This window comes from Rhinatrema bivittatum, chromosome 5 (assembly GCF_901001135.1).
Source record: "Rhinatrema bivittatum chromosome 5, aRhiBiv1.1, whole genome shotgun sequence".
Classification (NCBI taxonomy): domain Eukaryota; kingdom Metazoa; phylum Chordata; class Amphibia; order Gymnophiona; family Rhinatrematidae; genus Rhinatrema; species Rhinatrema bivittatum.
Window position 1 is genome coordinate 1,720,634 of NC_042619.1, and position 21,784 is coordinate 1,742,417.

A 21,784-nucleotide genomic window follows, 5' to 3' on the forward strand; every position below is an offset into this window, starting at 1 on the left:
AACAGAGAATATCCTAATGCCTCTGTATCACTCCATGGCGCATCCTCACCTTGTGTTCATATATCATACACAAACAGAATGCTGGGGATTATTAGGAAAGGAATGGAGAATAAAACAGAGAATATCATAATGCCTCTGTATCACTCCATGGTGCATCCTCATCTTGTGTTCATATATCATACACAAACAGAATGCTGGGGATTATTAGGAAAGGAATGGAGAATAAAACAGAGAATATCATAATGTCTCTGTATCACTCCATGGTGCATCCTCATCTTGTGTTCATATATCATACACAAACAGAATGCTGGGGATTATTAGGAAAGGAATGGAGAATAAAACAGAGAATATCATAATGCCTCTGTATCACTCCATGGTGCATCCTCATCTTGTGTTCATATATCATACACAAACAGAATGCTGGGGATTATTAGGAAAGGAATGGAGAATAAAACAGAGAATATCATAATGTCTCTGTATCACTCCATGGTGCGACCTCATCTTGTGTTCATATATCATACACAAACAGAATGCTGGGGATTATTAGGAAAGGAATGGAGAATAAAACAGAGAATATCATAATGCCTCTGTATCACTCCATGGTGCATCCTCATCTTGTGTTCATATATCATACACAAACAGAATGCTGGGGATTATTAGGAAAGGAATGGAGAATAAAACAGAGAATATCATAATGTCTCTGTATCACTCCATGGTGCATCCTCATCTTGTGTTCATATATCATACACAAACAGAATGCTGGGGATTATTAGGAAAGGAATGGAGAATAAAACAGAGAATATCATAATGTCTCTGTATCACTCCATGGTGCATCCTCATCTTGTGTTCATATATCATACACAAACAGAATGCTGGGGATTATTAGGAAAGGAATGGAGAATAAAACAGAGAATATCATAATGCCTCTGTATCACTCCATGGTGCATCCTCATCTTGTGTTCATATATCATACACAAACAGAATGCTGGGGATTATTAGGAAAGGAATGGAGAATAAAACAGAGAATATCATAATGTCTCTGTATCACTCCATGGTGAGACCTCATCTTGTGTTCATATATCATACACAAACAGAATGCTGGGGATTATTAGGAAAGGAATGGAGAATAAAACAGAGAATATCATAATGCCTCTGTATCACTCCATGGTGCATCCTCATCTTGTGTTCATATATCATACACAAACAGAATGCTGGGGATTATTAGGAAAGGAATGGAGAATAAAACAGAGAATATCATAATGTCTCTGTATCACTCCATGGTGCATCCTCATCTTGTGTTCATATATCATACACAAACAGAATGCTGGGGATTATTAGGAAAGGAATGGAGAATAAAACAGAGAATATCATAATGCCTCTGTATCACTCCATGGCGCATCCTCATCTTGTGTTCATATATCATACACAAACAGAATGCTGGGGATTATTAGGAAAGGAATGGAGAATAAAACAGAGAATATCATAATGCCTCTGTATCACTCCATGGGCATCCTCATCTTGTGTTCATATATCATACACAAACAGAATGCTGGGGATTATTAGGAAAGGAATGGAGAATAAAACAGAGAATATCATAATGTCCTCTGTATCACTCCATGGTGCATCCTCATCTTGTGTTCATATATCATACACAAACAGAATGCTGGGGATTATTAGGAAAGGAATGGAGAATAAAACAGAGAATATCATAATGCCTCTGTATCACTCCATGGTGCATCCTCATCTTGTGTTCATATATCATACACAAACAGAATGCTGGGGATTATTAGGAAAGGACTGGAGAATAAAACAGAGAATATCATAATGTCTCTGTATCACTCCATGGTGCATCCTCACCTTGTGTTCATATATCATACACAAACAGAATGCTGGGGATTATTAGGAAAGGAATGGAGAATAAAACAGAGAATATCATAATGTCTCTGTATCACTCCATGGCGCATCCTCACCTTGTGTTCATATATGATACACAAACAGAATGCTGGGGATTATTAGGAAAGGAATGGAGAATAAAACAGAGAATATCCAAATGCCTCTGTATCACTCCATGGTGCATCCTCATCTTGTGTTCATATATCATACACAAACAGAATGCTTGGGATTATTAGGAAAGGAATGGAGAATAAAACAGGGAATATCATAATGTCTCTGTATCACTCCATGGTGCATCCTCATCTTGTGTTCATATATCATACACAAACAGAATGCTGGGGATTATTAGGAAAGGAATGGAGAATAAAACAGAGAATATCCTAATGTCTCTGTATCACTCCATGGTGTGACCTCATCTTGTGTTCATATATCATACACAAACAGAATGCTGGGGATTATTAGGAAAGGAATGGAGAATAAAACAGAGAATATCATAATGTCTCTGTATCACTCCATGGTGCATCCTCATCCTGAGTACTGTGTGCAGTTCTGGTCACCACATCTCAAAAAAGATAGAGCAGAATTAGAAAAGGTACAGAGAAGGGCGACCAAAATGATAAAGGGGATGGAACAGCTCCCCTATGAGGAAAGGCTGAAGAGGTTAGGGCTGTTCAGCTTGGAGAAGAGACGGCTGAGGGGGGATATGATAGAGGTCTTTAAGATCATGAGTGGAATGGAATGAGTAAACATTAATCAGTTGTTTATTCTTTCATAAAGTACAAAGACCAGTGTGGACACAATGAAGTTACTGGGTAATACATTTAAAAATAATAAGAGAAAATATATATTTATTTTATTTAACATTTTTTATATACCGAGGTTCTGGTAACAATGTTACCAATCACTTCGGTTTACATATAACATTAGGATGACTAAACATATGAGTCTTACATAGAACAGGAGAGTGAACTTGGAAAAAATTGAATGAAAAATAAAGGATAATAATACAACAAGTAATGCATAATAATACAACAAATAATTAACAACAATCTTAAAGACAGGCAATTAGAATGATATATTATATTTTTTTTTTTAACTCGATACATAATTAAGCTCTAGTATTTCTTGCCAGAGAATATGGTGAAAACTATTAGTATAGCTGAGTTTAAAAAAGGTTTGGAGAAGTTCCTGGAAGAAAAGTCCATTAACAATGATTAAGGTGAAGTTACTGAAATCCAATGCCTATCCCTGGGATAAATATCTTGGAATCTTGCCAGGTACTTGTGACCTGGATTGATCATTGGTGGAAACAGTATACTGGGCTTGATGGACCTTTGATCTGATCCAGTATGGCAAGTTTTACGTTCTTATGTGTGTATATAATCAACTTAAACACCGGAGTTCTCCAGGGATCCGCCCTTTCAGCGACACTAACATTTATCTTCTCCCACTATGCCACTTCCTTACAAATCTGAATCTAACCCATTTCATCTATGCTGATGATATTCAAATCTTAATTCCAAGAAAAAAATCAATTGAAAAAACATATAAATTAACTGCCTATTACCTAAACAGCATAAAGGAATTACTAAACAACATAAAACTCATCCTCAACTTTGACAAAACAGAATTAATAGTACTTGACAGAAAGAACAACTCTCTGCATACACAGACTCTAAATCTCATGAACCAAAATACAAGCTTATCTCCAACCAACCATGCCCGCAACCTTGGAGTAATAATCAACAAAGAACTTTCATTTAAAAACCATATATCAACAAAAATTAAAGACGGTTATCATAAACTACTTACACTCCGTTATCTAAAACTGTTTCTCTCAAATAATGACTTCAGATCAGTCTTGCAATCATTAATATTCTCCAATATAAACTACTGCAACTCTCTACTCAAACTTACCTCTAAACACCATTCAACCTCTCCAAATCCTGCAGAATGCAGCTGCAAGAATCCTTTCAGGTGCCAAAAAGCATGACCACATCACCCCAACCCTCATATCACTTCATTGGCTGCCAATAAAATACAGGATCGAATATAAAGTCCTTTCCATCCTACATAAAATTATATATGAAGAACAGAAAAATTGGCTAAGCCCCTACATTCAACTCCATACCCGAAGTAGAAACCTGAGGTCAGCAAATAAAGGACTCCTAAAAACACCACCAACGCAGTCAAATCAACTCCTCTACTCAAAATAGAGCGATATCCCTTGGTAGCCCAAAACTTTGGAACTCCCTCCCAACTAAATTCAGAATTCAAGAAAACCTAAAAACATTCAAAAAAGAATTAAAAACTTGGTTGTTCAACAAAGCATATCAAACCACCCAAAGAATCAACTAATCATCACCGCCCTCCATTACAACCTCATGATTAAATGAATATCAGCACAACTATACTTTTCTAAAATAAGAATGAACTCGTTTTGATCTTAAGCATCAATTTGTTTACTACTAAGCCTAATAACATGTTATGAACCTCAAACAGCACATATCACTAAAGGTGAAGGAAGGGTATGCAAAACTCATGGTACTCAGGAAGCTAAAACCATTACTCTCGCTGCCAAACTTCCGTACAGTGCTTCAATCACTGATATTTGCAAGCACTGACTACTGTAATGCTTTACTACTCGGCCTACCCTATACTACTGTAAGACCCCTGCAAATTTTACAAAACGCCGCAGCTAGAATTCTCACTGGGAAAAGTAAAAGGGATCACATCACAGATACTCTCGCCACCCTACACTGGCTACCCATTGAACAAAGAATACAGTTCAAAGCACTCTGCACAATACACAAACTTATCCATGACGAAAAAGCAGACTGGCTGAACACAGCACTTCGAGTCCACGTTCCGCACAGAAATTTAAGATCAGCAAACAGAGCACTTTTAACCATTCCAACCGTGAAAACTGCAAGACTTACCCAAGTCAGGGAACGTGCACTGTCTCTGGCCGGCCCCATTTTATGGAACTTCATGCCCCTTGAACTTAGACTCCAGAGTAACCATAAATTTTTCAAAACACAACTCAAAACCTGGCTTTTCAAACTAGCCTTCAACAAAGAGAGTGAAGCAAGCATGTAAACAAGAATAAGCGGACACGTAGCACCAAGCTCACAAATTCCAGTTACTACTGGAAATTAGCTCACCACTAATTGTAACTGTAGTCAAACCACAGGATACATCGCTATAAAACATACAATCCCCCAATTGATTTTCTTCATATGCATAATCCTTATAGTAAATTATATTAGTCTATATTGTTTGTTACCGAATAAGTACTGGCACCACCTATGTAAATTATGATCCATATTCACTTTGATATTGGTGCACTATTGTAAACCGTTATGATGGTAAATAACTTAATGACGGTATATAAAAACTCTTAAATAAATAAATAAAATGTTTACACCCCTTGTCAACCCTTTTATCCCTATAACCTTATTTTGTAAACCGTTATGATGGCGTTATTTTGACGTTTCCAAATGACGGTATATAAAACTCTTTAAATAAATAAATATGCATACGTATATATGGTGTGTGAGAAACTAGGGGTGCATATAAACACATGCATGAAGTGGGGTGGTGTATACAGGTCTGTGCATATGCAGAGCTGGGGGGGGTCACAGAACGTGTATATCCATGTGCATGTGTGTGGCAGATGGCATATATATGTATGGAAAAGGGGATATATACCAGTTGTATTTGTCTGCGTGAGACAGGCAAGAGATGTATACCAGAACGTACATACATGTGTGTGTGTGTGGGCGCACACGAGAGAGAGAAAAACTAGGGTGCATATAAACACACGTGCATAAAGTGGAGGGGCATATACATGCCTGTGTGTGCACAGAGTGGGGGCCATATGCACGCACACACACACACATTTTTCTTTGTGATTCAGGGAATGTATACCCTGTGTGTGGGGCAGGTGATGTGTGTATGTATGGGAGAATGGATGTATACCTGTGTGTATATGAAGGAGGGTGTGTGTGTGTGTGTAGGGGGGGTGCATACCAGACAGTGTGTGTGTTTGTGTGTGGTGGGGGTGCACACCAGAGCACGCGCGTGTGCCGGGGGGGGGGGGGGGGGTGCACACCAGAGCGCGTGTTTGTGCGTGGGGGGGCAGGAATGCACACCAGAGCGTGTATTTGTATGTGTGTGGCAGGGGGTGCACACCAGAGCGTGTATTTGTATGTGTGTGGCAGGGGGTGCACACCAGAGCGTGTATTTGTATGTGTGTGGCAGGGGGTGCACACCAGAGCGTGTATTTGTATGTGTGTGGCAGGGGATGCACACCAGAGCGTGTATTTGTATGTGTGTGGCAGGGGATGCACACCAGAGCTTGTATTTGTATGTGTGTGGCAGGGGATGCACACCAGAGCTTGTATTTGTATGTGTGTGGCAGGGGATGCACACCAGAGCGTGTATTTGTATGTGTGTGGCAGGGGATGCACACCAGAGCGTATATTTGTATGTGTGTGGCAGGGGATGCACACCAGAGCGTGTATTTGTGTGTGTGGCAGGGGATGCACACCAGAACGTGTATTTGTGTGTGTGGCAGGGGATGCACACCAGAACGTGTATTTGTGTGTGTGTGGCAGGGGAGAAACACCAGAACGTGTATTTGTGTGTGTGTGGCAGGGGATGCACACCAGAACGTGTATTTGTGTGTGTGTGGCAGGGGATATACACGTTCTGGTGTGCATCCCCTGCCACACACACACAAATACACGTTCTGGTGTTTCTCCCCTGCCACACACACACAAATACACGTTCTGGTGTGCATCCCCTGCCACACACATACAAATACACGCTCTGGTGGGCATCCCCTGCCACACACATACAAATACACGCTCTGGTGTGCATCCCCTGCCACACACATAAAATACACGCTCTGGTGTGCATCCCCTGCCACACACACACAAATACACGTTCTGGTGTGCATCCCCTGCCACACACACACAAATACACGTTCTAGTGTTTCTCCCCTGCCACACACACACAAATACACGTTCTGGTGTGCATCCCCTGCCACACACACAAATACACGTTCTGGTGTGCACCCCCTGCCACACACACAAATACACCAGAACGTGTATTTGTGTGTGTGGCAGGGGAGAAACACCAGAGCGTGTATTTGTGTGTGTGGCAGGGGAGAAACACCAGAACGTGTATTTGTGTGTGTGGCAGGGGATGCACACCAGAGCGTGTATTTGTGTGTGTGGCAGGGGATGCACACCAGAGCGTGTATTTGTGTGTGTGTGGCAGGGGATGCACACCAGAGCGTGTATTTGTGTGTGTGGCAGGGGATGCACACCAGAACGTGTATTTGTGTGTGTGGCAGGGGATGCACACCAGAGCGTGTATTTGTGTGTGTGGCAGGGGATGCACACCAGAACGTGTATGTGTGTGTGGCAGGGGATGCACACCAGAGCGTGTATGTGTGTGTGGCAGGGGATGCACACCAGAGCGTGTATGTGTGTGTGGCAGGGGGTGCACAGTAGAGCGTGTATGTGTGTGTGTGTGTGGCAGGGGATGCACACCAGAACGTGTATGGCAGGGGGGTGCACAGTAGAGCGTGTATGTGTGTGTGTGGCAGGGGGTGCACAGTAGAGAGTGTGCATTTGTACGGATGTGTACGTGTGTCAGGCTGAGGAGGCTTGTGCATAAGACAGACGGTGCTTACCTGCAGCCGCCGTCTCTCCTCCCGCTGCCTCGCTGTCTCTGTGTCTGTCTCTCACAGGCTCGGACACGGCCGCGGAAGCAGTGAGCACCGGAAGTGACGTGTCCTGCCTCAACAGGAAGGAAAGCCGCCTCCACCATTTTATGACTGGCGCTGGTAGCAAGACTCACTCTCTAACGATCCATGCTCGAGGCCGCACAGCGCATGTGTCAAATCGCGAAGCCTTCCAGCTAAGGACATGCGCACTGACTAGGTTACGAAGCTTCAGCGGCCATCTTTGATAGGGGCTGTGAGCTGCGCAGAAAGCATTAAAAGAGCAACAAAACGGTAGAACATCGAGGGAGGCGCTGAGTATTAAGTGCTGCCAGGACAAGGCGAGCCCCATGCGGCAAACATCGTAACTTTTAAAATACATAACAGTACAGCTATTAAAAGCCAGCTTTCCATAAAGCATATTACGTTGCCCACTTTCATTATATTGGTCACCATTGAATCATTTGTTTGTGGTTTACCCTTTTTTTTTTTTTCACTTCCCTAATTTAAGATGGCGCCAGCGACCTCATCCCGTCAGTCGCCTGCAGGCTTCGACCCGCCTCTCAATGACGTCACCGTTAGGTCGACGGAAGCCGTGAAGGTGAAGCAGGAGGTTAAAGGTGAGCGAGTTGTGTAAGATGGCGGCACTCAGGGGTTGGTGTTGAGGGACGGACAGCGATGGACGGAGAGCAGCAGCAGCTGCAGCTGCGGAACGTGAGTAACGGAGAGGAGAGCTGAGCCGGCGAAGAGTTCTCAATTAATTAATCAATCAATCAATCAAGGGTGATTTCCTGGGCATGGTTTGCTGAGTAATTGTACACGGCCTAGGCTGTTAGTAAGAGAGGACATCGCTCTCCTGACTCCACGCTGCCTTTTCCCCATTAAATCTTCTTTTGGTCTAGTAATTTCCTTTTTAGCAATAACTTTGCCATGATACCTGACATCAGTCTCCACCATCTGTGTAGTTACTTGGCTCACCCCTGGAGCCTTTCTCAAAATCTGGCGTTAGGTTTGTTAATTTCTGAGAGTAAAATGTGTGGCTTGGCCACACATTTTGCTTTCTGTATTGTGGGTGAATACCTAATAGGCTCATCAACATGCATTTGCATGTGATGAGAGCTATTAGTTTCGGGAGGGTTGGCTGTGCGTTTTCCATGCGCTATTACCCCTTACTGTATAAGGGGTAATAGCACGTCCAGGGGCTAATGGTGTGCTTGGCTGAGCGCACTGTTCTGTATTGGCCTGTTTGAGTATTGTGTGCACACCTGGTCGCCCTGTCTCCAAAAGGGGATGGAACAGCTCCCCTATGAGGAGAGACTATAATAAATAAATAATACTGTTTAAAGTTCTTCAGCTTGGGAAAAAAGATGGCTGAAGGTGTTGGGGTGCTTTATTTAGACATTTTATATACTGTCAAACCATCAACCATCCACCCCCCATTGAAATCAGCCTTTTCAAATCCAAAGCCCTACAAATTATCCTACTATATGCCCCTCCAGGAACACTTCAACACAATATATCCGCCCTAATTGAAACCATCGCCACCAGCATCAACATGACCTTACCTGCTATTGTTCTAGGGGACTTCAATCTACCCCACTCTCACCAACCAGCGAACTCCTCCTAGAAACCATAACAGCCATTGGTTTCAATAAATAATCAACACCCCCACCCATAACTCTGGACACACCCTTGACCTAATATTCATCAATAATCTCATTTATTTATTTATTTATTTTTGGTTTTTATATACCGGAAGTTCCTGTATACAATACATATCACTCCGGTTCACATTTAACAGAAATAACTATCGCCGGGGAGGCGGTTTACATGGAACCACTCTCATAGACTCTCATAGAACCACTCTCATAGAACTTAGAACCACTCTCATAGACCACTCTCTATGTTCTATGAGAGTGGTCTCATAGAACATAGAACCACTCTCATAGACTCTCATAGACCACTCTCAGCCCCCATCAGCCACCATCATCCCCTGGTCAGACCATAAACTCATACACACCAACCTACAACTAAATCACCCACCCACAGAAGCAAACTGAACCAATAAACTCATCGAATTCACCAAACTATGCCCACTCACCGAAATCCTACCAATTAAACTAAAAGATCTCGACATGAACGACGCAAACACCACCACAAACTCTTGGACAGCCATCAACACAGAAGTTGCAAAGATCAAATGCCCAACCATCAAAAAAGTAATCAAGACCGCTAACAAACACAAAACACCCTGGTACACGCCTGAACTAAAAAACATCAAGCACTTTGTAAGACAATCAGAAAGAAAATTTATTTATTTTATTTATTTAAATTCTTTTACTATACCGATACTCAAGACGAGGTCTTATCGTACCGGTTTACAATAAAACAGGGGAAACCAATTAACAAGTAGAAGGAAAAGTTACATTAAACAGGAAGTGAAAACATGGGAGATGGAAGACAGGAAAAGATTTTAAACAATAACAACTGGAGATTGATAAAAAATAGTCGAATACAAAAAATTAAATAATCAACTAAAACTATAGGGTAGTGAGACTTAAACAGAGATTTGCCCTATGCGATTAATGACATAATAAATCCTGTGGGAGGAGGAGAGAAGGGGGGGTGGTGTCAGGGCAGGGACTGGAAACGGGGAGGGGGGAGGGTTTAGGGAAGAATCGACGTGTGAGAGTCATTGTTGGTGGATAGAGGTTCCTTCAACGGTAAGCTTGTAGGAACAACCAAGTTTTCAGTTTCTTTCTGAAGGAGAGATGGCATTGTTCTTGGCGAATATCTGGGGGAAGCGAATTCCAATGGAGCGGACCTGCTGTTGAAAATGCTCGCTTGTGAATAGAGTTGTGGACCGAGGATGTTTTGGGGGGGACCTTGAGCGAACCTTTGTAGGCGGTTCTGGTCAGCCTTGCTGAAGTATGTAGTTCGAGAGGGATGGCGAGTTGGAGTGTGGATTGTTGGTAGACGGATTTGTGGATGATGGTGAGAGCCTTGAAGAGTATTCTGTATTGGATGGGTAGCCAGTGTAGGATTTTAAGGATTGGTGTGATGTGATCCTTACGATGTGATCCTTACGACGAGAAAAGATCCATCCCCTCAACTAAAAGACAGATACAGAACCATACTATACATCTACAGAACAGACATTGAAAAGGCCAAAAGAGATTACTACTCCAAAAAGATCCATGACCACCAATTTAACCCCAAAACCTTATATGCATACGTCTCAGACCTGATACAACCTACCACCGACACACCTCATCAAGAATACTCCACCAGAAATTGTGAAGAACTCGCCGACTACTTCAACGACAAAATTACTAAAATAATCGCCACCAATCCGCTCACCAACCAGTCTGCACCCAACTTAGCACATCTCTTCACACCATCTTGGACCCAATTTGAAACAATTGCCTCAACCGAAGTAGAATTGATAATTCAAACACTAAACCCAGCTACCCACCCCATCGACCCCATTCCTATAAAACTCCTAAAGCAAACACCATAGCCAGACCCATAGCAGACATAGTTAATATATCACTCAAACAAGGCACTTTCCCTGAATCTCTCAAGTATGCCAGCATCAAACCAATCCTCAAAAAACCACAACTCAACAAAGCCAATCCATCCAATTACCAACCCATTTCCAACCTTCCCTTCCTCGCCAAGATCCTTGAAAAAATCGTCAACCGTCAACTCTCAGCACACCTGGAAAATCACAACATCCTATCCCCATCCAAACACGGATTCAGAAAACAACTTCAACACCAAAATGCTCCTCCTTTCCCTCACAGACCACATCCTCAGAGACCTGGACCGCGGCCAATCATACCTCCTCATCCTACTCGACATCTCTGCCGCCTTTGAAGCTGTTAGCCATGAAACCCTACTAAACAGACTAAGTGACATCGATCTATGCAACACCACACTCAAGTGGTTGAAATCATACCTGACAAACCGGTCTTACAAAGTCAGACTTAACTCTGCCGAATCCAAACAAATCCCCCTTACACATGGCGTACCTCAAGGCTCATCCCTCTCCTCCACCCTCTTCAACATCTGCATCCTCCCCCTTTGTACACTTCTAACTGGACTAAATCTAACCTACTTCCTATACACAGATGATGTTCCGATTCTCCTCTCCATAAAAGAAACTATCACAAACACACTAAAAACCTGGGACAACCTCCTCTCGAAGATAACACAATTACGATCTCAAATATCCCTCAACCACAACAAAACTGAAATACTTCACATCAACAACAAGACCATCTCAACTCTCAAAAACCACAACCTGGCACCTGCAAATGACAACAGAATAACCTCCTCAGCCAGAGATCTCGGTGTACTCATTGACAGTGAAATCAACATGAAGAATCATATCACATCAATAATAAAAATAATAAATAAAAAATAAAATAAAAATGTTTACCAATGAGAGACAGAGACAGCGGGAGGAGAGACGGCGGCTGCAGGTAAACACCGTCTGTCTTATGCATAAGCCTCCTCAGCCTGACACACGTACACATCCATACAAATGCACACTTTACTGTGCACCCCCTGCCACACACACAAATACACGTTCTGGTGTGCATCCCATGCCACACACACAAATACACGCTCTGGTGTTTCTCCCCTGCCACACACACAAATACACGCTCTGGTGTGCATCCCATGCCACACACACAAATACACGCTCTGGTGTTTCTCCCCTTACACACGCACACAAATACACATTCAGAGCGCAGTCAAGCTCTGGAATCTGTTGCCAGAGGAATTGGTCAAGGTGACGAGCAGAGCAGGATTTAAGAGACTTGGCCAGGTACCTGGAAGAAAAGATATTAAACGCTTATTTGCCTGGTAGATTTGGGAGAGCCAGCACTTGTTCCTGGGGGTGAGCAACAAGAAATTGCTCTAGTTCTTGGGACCTGGACTAACCACGGACGTGATCTGGCTCAGCATGACATTTATGTTCTTCTGTTTCAGACCTGGAGATTTACTGCTGTCACAGTCCGGCAGGTTTCTTACATAGGTCCTAGGTGTGGGCTTGCAGTTTTTCCTTATATCGCAGATCGCCTAGAGGTGGAGAGGGCTAGTGTTGCTATTACTGAGATGACACAAACATTTGAAGATATTTTTTGCGCAGCTCCTTGTGACCTTGGGAAGTCATTTACTCTCCATGGTCTCAGGTACAAACTAGGGGCATTCTGTGTCTGTGAAAAAATCTTCGTGCATCAGGGAGAGGGACCTACGTACAGTACCTGAATGTAATCCGCTTTGAAGTTCTGAACGGTGGAATATAAATTAAAGAAATAAAATAGAGCCGGGATGCTTCTATTTACTGTTTTTGGATACTTGCCAGGTTCTTATGGCCTGGTTTGGCCACTGTTGGAAACAGGATGCTGGGCTTGATGGACCCTTGGTCTGACCCAGCATGGCATGTTCTTATGTTCTTAGTCGTGCTGTAATTTGTCTGAACTCCGTGTCTCTTCACAGAACTGGAGGTGCAGGCTTTCTGTCACGGTTCTTTCCCATTCTCTCTAGTTCAGGATTAATGACAGATCCCAGACCTTGCTCCCATATTAAGAGGATTTTAGTTGAATGATACTATAAGATATATTTCTAATAGTAATTTCACTGGAGGCTCAACACTGGATGAGGGTCCTTTAAAACTTTTTCTTGTAGCGTTTTGTTTTGGTTTTTTTTAATAGCCAGTTTAAAATGTTCTTTTTCTTTTCAGCTGCGAGATTTCTTGCTTGTTTATAACAAAATGACAGAAATCTGCTTCAGCAGATGTGTCAGCAACCTCAACTACAGGATCCTCACCATGGAAGAGGTAAGAAGTCCCTGTGGCGCTGAGAGGGTAAAAGGGGGGTGGTCATAGCTTCATCTGAGAGGGAGAGAAGGGAGGTCATGGCTTCAGCTATGGAGGACACAAGGAGCTCCTGCAGCGGAAGAAGCCGGGCAAGGTGAGGCCCAGCCGAGGGTGGTGGTAAATGGGATTCACTCAGGAGAGAAAGTGCCTCAGTGCTCGGTCCTGGCGCTGGCTCTTTTCACTGTCTTGGTGAGTAATTTGGCATAGGGCTTAGAATGAAAAGTTTATCTTTTTTGCAGCGTGGATAACCCCCAAGTAGTAGACAGCATGTGACAGGATCTAATGCTTGGCAATTAAGATTTATTACAAATGTCTGGCATCGTGCATGTAACATAGAAATGACGGCAGAAAAAGACCAAATGGTCCATCCAGTCTGCCCTGCAAGCTTCTTATGGTAGTAACTGCCACGCTGTGCAAGCCTTATAGTCAGGGTGATCCAGTACGGAGCGGTAGGAAGAGCTGCGTTAGTGCCTACGGCACCCGCGGTTACTGCCCGCACAGTGCAGCTCACCTACCGCGCGATCCTGAAGCCTAATTATATGTAAATGTAAGCCGCGTCCGAAAAGCCTTAGTCCCGCGCAACCCAGGATACTGGATAGAGCGTCTATACAGGATCCTGGGTGCGCGGGCCTAAGGCTTCACGCCACGCTGGTATCTGTCATTTCAAATGTCATTTGAAATGACAGATACCAGGAAGTCTGGTCCGATCGGGTGCAAAAGTAAGTTGCTTCGCCGCTGTCAGTGTCCCCCCCCCCCCCCTCCTCTCGGAGCAGGGAGCGAAAAGCAGCCTTGCTCCGGGAGGGGGGGGGGACACTGACGGCGGCGAAGCAACGCAGAAGCAACGGCCAAACGACTTTTCAGTGTCCCCCCCCCCTCTCGGAGCAGGGCGCGAAAAGCAGCCTTGCTCCGGGAGGGGGGGGGGGGACACTGACAGCGGCGAAGCTTTCCCCCAGCCCGGACACCGGCAAAACTTGCTGTTTTGCAGCCATGAGCCACGAGCAGGAACGCGAAGATCTGGCTCCGATAGCTCCTCCCGACAAGATGGCCGCCTGCACGGGGAAAGAGTACAATTGGCCGCTGAAGACGTGACATCTCCTCCCCAGATCTGCCGGCAGATCTTGGGGGGGGGGGGGGTCACTGCCGCGCGCGCGGGAGTGACACCCCCCCCCCCCCCCCCGAGATCTGCCGGCAGGAGCGGGAGGAGTTAATGGAGCCGGGTGAGGGTTGCGGGAAGTCGCACTTACGGCGCCGGGAGGAAATGGAGGTGGGGGTGGGCTGCAAGGAGTTGCGAGTACGGCGTCGGAAGGAAATGGAGGCGGGTGAAGGGAGGGACTGAGTGGGAGGGAGGGAGGGAGAGGGGGACTGAGTGAGTGGGAGGGAGAGGGGGGACTGAGTGAGTGGGAGGGAGAGGGGGGACTGAGTGAGTGGGAGGGAGAGAGAGGGGGGAGTGAGGGAGAGGAGGAAGTGAGGGAGAGGGGGGAGAGAGGGAGGGAGGGACTGAGTGAGAGGAGAGGGAGGGTGGAGAGGAGTGGGTGGGGGAGGGGGGTGGTGAAGAGTGAGGGAGAGAGAATGAGGGGGAGGTGAGAGACAGAGGGATGTAGCCCGTTTTAACGGGCTTAACGGCTTGTTTCCTATATACCACGCAACGGATACCAGATCTGGCCAGAGTGGTTCATAAATACAACACAATTTAAAATTACTATCAGTGTAACAAGCATTCCTTTAAAACTCCCCATTCAGATCAAGTCCTTCCCATTACTTATTCATCAGAAAGAGCACCTTCTACCAACCCAGGCGACAAGACCCTCTCACAGTGGAAAAAACCCCAGGCCTTCACCTCTTTCCTGGCACCAAATTCTGTAATTGTGCTCCACATACTAAAACCAAACGTGTGCCACCACCCTCTCTGTGATCTTGGTTCTGAGTTGTTTAATCCTGAGTTCTCTCTCTTGCATTTATTTACTGTAATCTCTTCTTACTCTTCTATAAGATCAATTGGCATAAAACTGAGATGCTTCCTTTGAATTCTCTAGGGTCTCTCCGACAGGTAACTACTGGCCTTAAGTATTTGGGCATTAGATTTCATGTGGATCCCCTAACCACGATAGCTCAATGTGAATCAACGATACTGCAGCAAATTCGCGATTGCCACTGTACAGCGGTCCCTTTTACATTTGACCTGGTGGGGAACGCTTGATACGATAAAGTTGGTACTCGTCCCTAGGATAACTTATGCACTGTCTATTAGTTTAAAACCTAGTGCCTTCATTATGTCTTTTGGTGTCAGGCATGTATTTGATAATGGTTGTGTGTCCATGTGCAGGTTGAAATCGCCGAGTATGATGGTAGGTTTAGATGTATTTATGTGTATTGTAAGGAATTGTTTAATTCGAGAAGACTTGGTGGGCAGTAGATAAGACAGATTTGTATTTAGCTTGTTTCGAATATTGCAATTTCATGATTTTTTGGAGGTGTGGTTGTTAACAGTTTGCATTTAAATTTTTTTTCAGTTTTATTAGTATAAACTACCACCTCGTCTATTTATTCTGGAATTGAAAAAAGTCATCATTTTTATGCACGATATGGTTTTTTAGTACCGTATCTGATTTTTAGCCATAATACTGTGATTGCAATGAAACTAGGTTTAGTGTCGTAGATTAGATCTGTGATGGGAAATTTCTTGGATACTGATTGGGCATTGACTAGTAAGAATGTAATCAATAACAGTTTATTCATATTTGTGCAATTGGTTCTTTCAGTCTGAATGAGATTATTTGAGTTCTTATTATTTAAATCCTGGTGCCTTATCTTTCTTGTAGTGTGGTGTTCTTTGGGTTTCTTTATGGAGTTGTAGCCATATTTACCTCCTTTGAGGCACACGTGGATTGAGTGTGTTTCAGGTCTTGTTTCCTCCAGAGTTGTTTGTACAGTCAGTCAGTACTTTCCTGCTCCGGGTGTACGAAGGGGCATGCCCCTTTGTTGTGCCCCTTTGGTGCGCGCCACTGGCGCGCGGCGCCTCTGTTCTCTTCGCCGCGATTTAAATCCCCTTTTTCTAACATACATGCCGGAGCACACTGTAAACGCGCGGCCAACCATATCATAGCAATATTAAGTCAGAGGCCCCAAAAGTAAAAATTAAAAAAAAAATTAAAAATCTGCCCGCGGGTCGGAAGACGGACGCTCAGTTTTGCCAGCATCCATTTTCTGAACCCGTAGCTGTCAGCGGGTTCGAGAACCGACACTGGTAAAATTGAGCGTCGGCTGTCAAAAAGCAGGCGCTAGTGTCCCTAGTGCCTCCTTTTACCACAGGCCCTCATTTGCATGTTGTTCCCTCCTGAATCGCGTGCACAGGAGAGCGGGTGCTCGCCGACTCTCCCGCAACTTTTACTGAATCTGCCTGACTCAAAGTTGTTGCCTTTGTAACTCTGCCCACTCTTCCACCTCACCCGCTTTCTCCTAGGATTCCAGTAGTTCTTCTTCCAGGTAAAGCCCCCATTTTTTAAATTCAAAACTCGGATCTTCGTGTGGCTTGTGTCTGTACCTTATTTGCAATATCAACCATAGCATCTGATCACGGGTGCTCAGATGGGCATCTACCAGGACCTCTGAAAATTAGGAGTATACTTGTGCAAGGCATATGGCTGAATTCTCGATGGCCCAAGCGTGCAAATACCAGAGGTTACATTTGTGGCCGGGCCCGGCCATGAGTGTAACCCCGGTATGCGCAGAAGTGCCAGGCCATCGGAAAGGGGCGGGGACGGGCCGCGACATCGCCATTACACGTTGTCCTGGGGAAGAGCATGCTGGTAGCGAGCCGGCAGGTGGATGTTACTTCAAATTGGAAGCTGAAGTAAGCTGCTTTTTTTTGGGGGGTGGGAGGGTGTTAGGGATTCCAGCGTATCTCCGCTTACACACCCATATGCGTATGGGCACACGTGCTCGTTTTAAAATTAGGGTTATAGAGCATAGAAACAGGACTGCAGAAAAAGACCATATGGCCCATCCAGTCTACCCATCCAATTAATTCTGCATTATAATTCCCATCACTTCTTAGAGATCCCGTGCTCTCCTGAATTCAGATGCTATTTTTGTCTCCACCACTTCCACTGGGAGGCTGTTTCACACATCCACCACCCTCTCTGTAAAGAAATATTTCCTAAGATTACTCCTGAGTCTGCCCCCTTTCACTCTCATCCCATGACCCCTCATTCTAGAGTCTCCTTTCCTTTGAAAAAGGCTCATCCCCTGTGCATGGAAACCTTTTGAGATATTTGACTGTCTCTATCCTATCTCCCCTTTCCTCTAGGTATTCATCTTTAGATTTTTAAGTCTCTCCCCATGTGCTTCAGAATGAAGACCACTGACCATGTCAGCAGCCTCCCCCTGGAGCGACTCCATCCTGTTTCTATCCTTTTGAAGGTGGGGTCTCCAGAATTGTACTCAGTATTCCCAGTGAGGTCTCACCTCACTGGGAATACTGGGACCTATACAGGGGCAATATCACCTCCCTTTCTCTGCTGACAAGTCCTCTCCCTGTGCAGCCAAGCAGCTTTCTGGCTTTTACCATCACTTTATCTACCTTAAGATCATCAGATAGAGTCATCCCCAGATCCTGCTCTTCCTTTGTGCTTAGAATAATTTCCCCTCTAATACTGTACCTTTTTTTGCATCCTAAACTTATTACTCTGCATTTTTTAGCATTAATTCTGAACTGCCAGACCTTTGACCATTCCTTGATTTTTTGCAGGATCCCTTCTTGTGTTTTCCACACCTTCCCATCTGTCCACCCTGTTACAAATGTTTGTATCATCGGCAAAATGACAAACTTTTCCTGACAATCCTTGCGTTATGTTGCTCACAAAAATGTTGAAAAGAATTGGTCTAAAGACCAATCCCTGATGCACACCGCTAGTAACATCCCCCTCCTCAGAGAAATCTTCATTTACCACTATACTTTGTTGCCAGTCAGCCTAGGATCCATACCAAGGGTGCACAAATTATTTATAAGTCTTCTGTGCGGAACCGTTTCAAAGACCTCACTGAAATCCAAGTGCACTACGTCTAGCGCTCTCCCATGATCCAACTCTTTGGTCACCCAATGGAAGAAATTGATCAGATTCATCTGACAAGATTTACCTCTGGTAAATCCAGGCTGCTTGCAATCCATTGGATTCCTCTGTTTTAGCAGCGACTCCATTAGTTTGCTCACCACAGAGGTCAGATTAACTGACCTGTGATTCCCAGCCTCCACCTTACCTCCACTTTTATGAACAGGATCCACATCCTCCCTTTTCCAGTCCTCTGGGAGTGCTCCAGCTCTAAGGAAGCAGTGAGAAGGTCATCAGTGGGGCTGCCAGGACATCTCTAAGTTCCCTTAGTACCCTCAGATGTGTCCCATCCGGCCCCATCACCTGATCTACTTCAAGTTTAGTTACCTCCTTACGAGCTCACTGCTCTGAAAATCAATTGAGGTTTACCTGACTTCCAATCTTATTTGTTTATTTCATGTGGTCCTGCTCCAAGCCCTTCCACAGTGAACACTGAACAGAAATATTTCTTAAGCAATTCTGCTTTTTCCTCTTCAGCCTCTACACATCCCTCCCCTTCACCTCTGAGTCTCACAATAACACTTCTGCATTTCCTTCTATCACTAACATATTTTTTTTTTGAATGTTTGCATTCTCACCTGTCTTCCTCTTTCTGTGATCTCTTGTAGTTCATGAATGCTAAAGTCTTCTCTCTACCTTTTCCTCTACTTCTCTAGAAAACTGTAATGGCCTCTTTCCTAACAAACATTTTTGTTGCCCTCCTATCTCCTTTAGTTTAGTTTTGCCCACTGCCCTTCTATTTCCCCTCGATTTTCCCATCCAGCTAACGACTCCTTGAGGTAATCCCCTCATTTTAAGAAAGTTAGTTTTCCTGAAGTCTTGGACTCTCACCACAAGCTAAGAAAATACAAACCCATACTCTCCCTCCCCTCCCCACCAGAGGGCTTACAGGACAAAATTATAAAGGATACTCATGACAAACTACTTAAAAAAAAAAATACAGCAAGTAATATGTTACCTAATAATAAAGCACAGTAGCATCGACACTCTACCTAAAGGAATAATAATATTTGAGGATAATCCATAGGCAGAATAGGGAGGTCCTGGAATGGTCTGGCTGGATTTCAAGGAAAGGAAATTCAGGTAAAAACAAATGTTCTCCTTCTTCTTCTTGCAAGCCAACCAGTCCAGATACATGGGATGTACCTAAGCTGCTCCTCTTACAGGCAGGACACTGCCAAACCTGCTCTCAGTACCCTTGAACCAAAGGAAGCCTCTTCCCCAGCTCAGGAACCTAGTCAATAATACTTTGAAACTGAAAGGGGTGACCAGGTTGCTGCTCTGCAGATCTCTAGTGGCTCTGCCCACTGGTGGCCACCTCTCTCCTGCACTGGAGAATGGCTTCCTACATATTCAGTGGGAGGCCCCGGAGTGGCCAGAGTTTCCATCCTTACCTCTTTTCTTGTAATTCTGAAAGGACTGGAATCTGCCAAAAGGTTGAGAATGCTGACCACTCATAGTCCTTCCTGACTTAATCTGCTTAGAATCCTGAAACGTATTCCTAGGCGGTCCCCAAAAGTAAAATCCTCCTCAGTTTGTCTTCAGCTAGTCTGGGAATCTTAGATTCTCCCCTACCTTTGCCATCTTCTAGAGATCCTCCCCAAACAGTAGAGTCCCTTTAAAAGGTAAATAGGTCAACTTAGTTTTGGAAATAGAATCTGCTGACTAGTTTCACAACCAAAGCAAACGCCTAGCTGCCACAATGGAAGCCATGCTCTTAGCAGATGACCGAACGATGTCAAAGGAGGCATCTTCCAAAAAGGCTGCCCCCGGCTCCATGGTGAGAGGCTTGGTCTAACTGGTCCATTCTGTAGAGCAGTCTTCTGGACTTGCTGAGACAAGCAAACCTGCCTTTGCCACAATACAGGTGCACTCTGCTGCTTGCAAAGCCATAATAGAAGCCTTTTTTTTTTCCATACTGGGTCAGACCAAGGGTCCATCAAGCCCAGCATCCTGTTTCCAACAGTGGCCAATCCAGGCCATAAGAACCTGGCAATTACCCAAACACTAAGTCTATTCCATGTAACCATTTTTAATGGCAGTGGCTATTCTCTAAGTGAACTTAATAGCAGGTAATGGACTTCTCCTCCAAGAACTTATCCAATCCTTTTTTAAACACAGCTATACTAACTGCACTAACCACATCCTCTGGCAACAAATTCCAGAGTTTAATTGTGCGTTGAGTGAAAAAGAACTTTCTCCGATTAGTTTTAAATGTGCCCCATGCTAACTTCATGGAGTGCCCCCTAGTCCTTCTATTATCTGAAAGAGTAAATAACCGATTCACATCTACCCGTTCTAGACCTCTCATGATTTTAAACACCTCTATCATATCCCCCCTCAGTCGTCTCTTCTCCAAGCTGAAAAGTCCTAACCTCTTTAGTCTTTCCTCATAGGGGAGCTGTTCCATTCCCCTTATCATTTTGGTAGCCCTTCTCTGTACCTTCTCCATCGCAATTATATCTTTTTTGAGATGCGGCGACCAGAATTGCAGTATTCAAGGTGTGGTCTCACCATGGAGCGATACAGAGGCATTATGACATTTTCCATTTTATTCACCATTTCCTTTCTAATAATTCCCAACATTCTGTTTGCTTTTTTATGTTTAAACAATTTTATTGGGTTTTCCATAAAAAAAACATTTGTGGGGAGGGTGGTTTCAGATCCCTCCCCCACAACAGATCCTTAACAAGTACAGCATTTTCCCCCCTTCCCCCTCTTATAATGAGTCACAGTAATGAGTAGACAAATGAGAGAGGCCATTCCTGTAGGGCACCAAGGGTAGCCAGGTCATTTAGTGCATGCGACCTTTTAATCGTTCAGCACAAGACTCCGCGCCCGGTGGGAAAGTTGTTGAAGGTATGGATTCCAGGTACTTAAGAAGAGACGTTGCCGACGTGTAGAGCCTCGCGCCGCCATGCTCTCCATCGTCATCATCGTGTGCAAATGGTTCCTCCAAGCCCAAAAGGATGGGGCATCCGGGGACCGCCAAACCAGCAGAATAGTTTTCTTCCCCACGAGGCTCGCCTTCTGTAACAGCAGGCGTGAACCACGATCTCGAACTCTGATCGGGGAGATGCAGCCAAATAAGAACCACATGGGAGAGACAGGTAACACTATGTCTAGTAGGTCTGCCATATAGTCAACCACCCTGTGCCAAAA

The 21,784-nt window shown here is 44.4% G+C and overlaps 2 protein-coding genes across 7 annotated transcripts in view; one reads left to right on the forward strand and one right to left on the reverse strand.

Annotated features, from left to right (window-relative positions):
- ARFIP2 (ADP ribosylation factor interacting protein 2) overlaps positions 1-7,727 on the reverse strand; it is a 222,599-nt gene extending 214,872 nt beyond the window's left edge. For 2 of the 6 annotated variants that reach the window (XR_003856805.1, XM_029601888.1), the window contains exon 1: positions 7,598-7,727. The gene's annotated coding sequence lies outside the window, so the exon portion shown is untranslated. The remainder of the gene's footprint in view (positions 1-7,597) is intronic. The other 4 variants (XM_029601892.1, XM_029601890.1, XM_029601889.1 and 1 more) reach the window with 3 other exon arrangements.
- A 476-nt stretch (positions 7,728-8,203) lies between these two features.
- Positions 8,204-21,784, forward strand: part of TIMM10B (translocase of inner mitochondrial membrane 10B) — a 31,296-nt gene continuing 17,715 nt past the window's right edge. The window contains exons 1-2 of the mRNA XM_029601895.1: positions 8,204-8,341; positions 13,380-13,475. Coding sequence (XP_029457755.1) covers positions 8,306-8,341; positions 13,380-13,475 — 132 coding nt within the window. The 5' untranslated portion in view covers positions 8,204-8,305. The remainder of the gene's footprint in view (positions 8,342-13,379; positions 13,476-21,784) is intronic.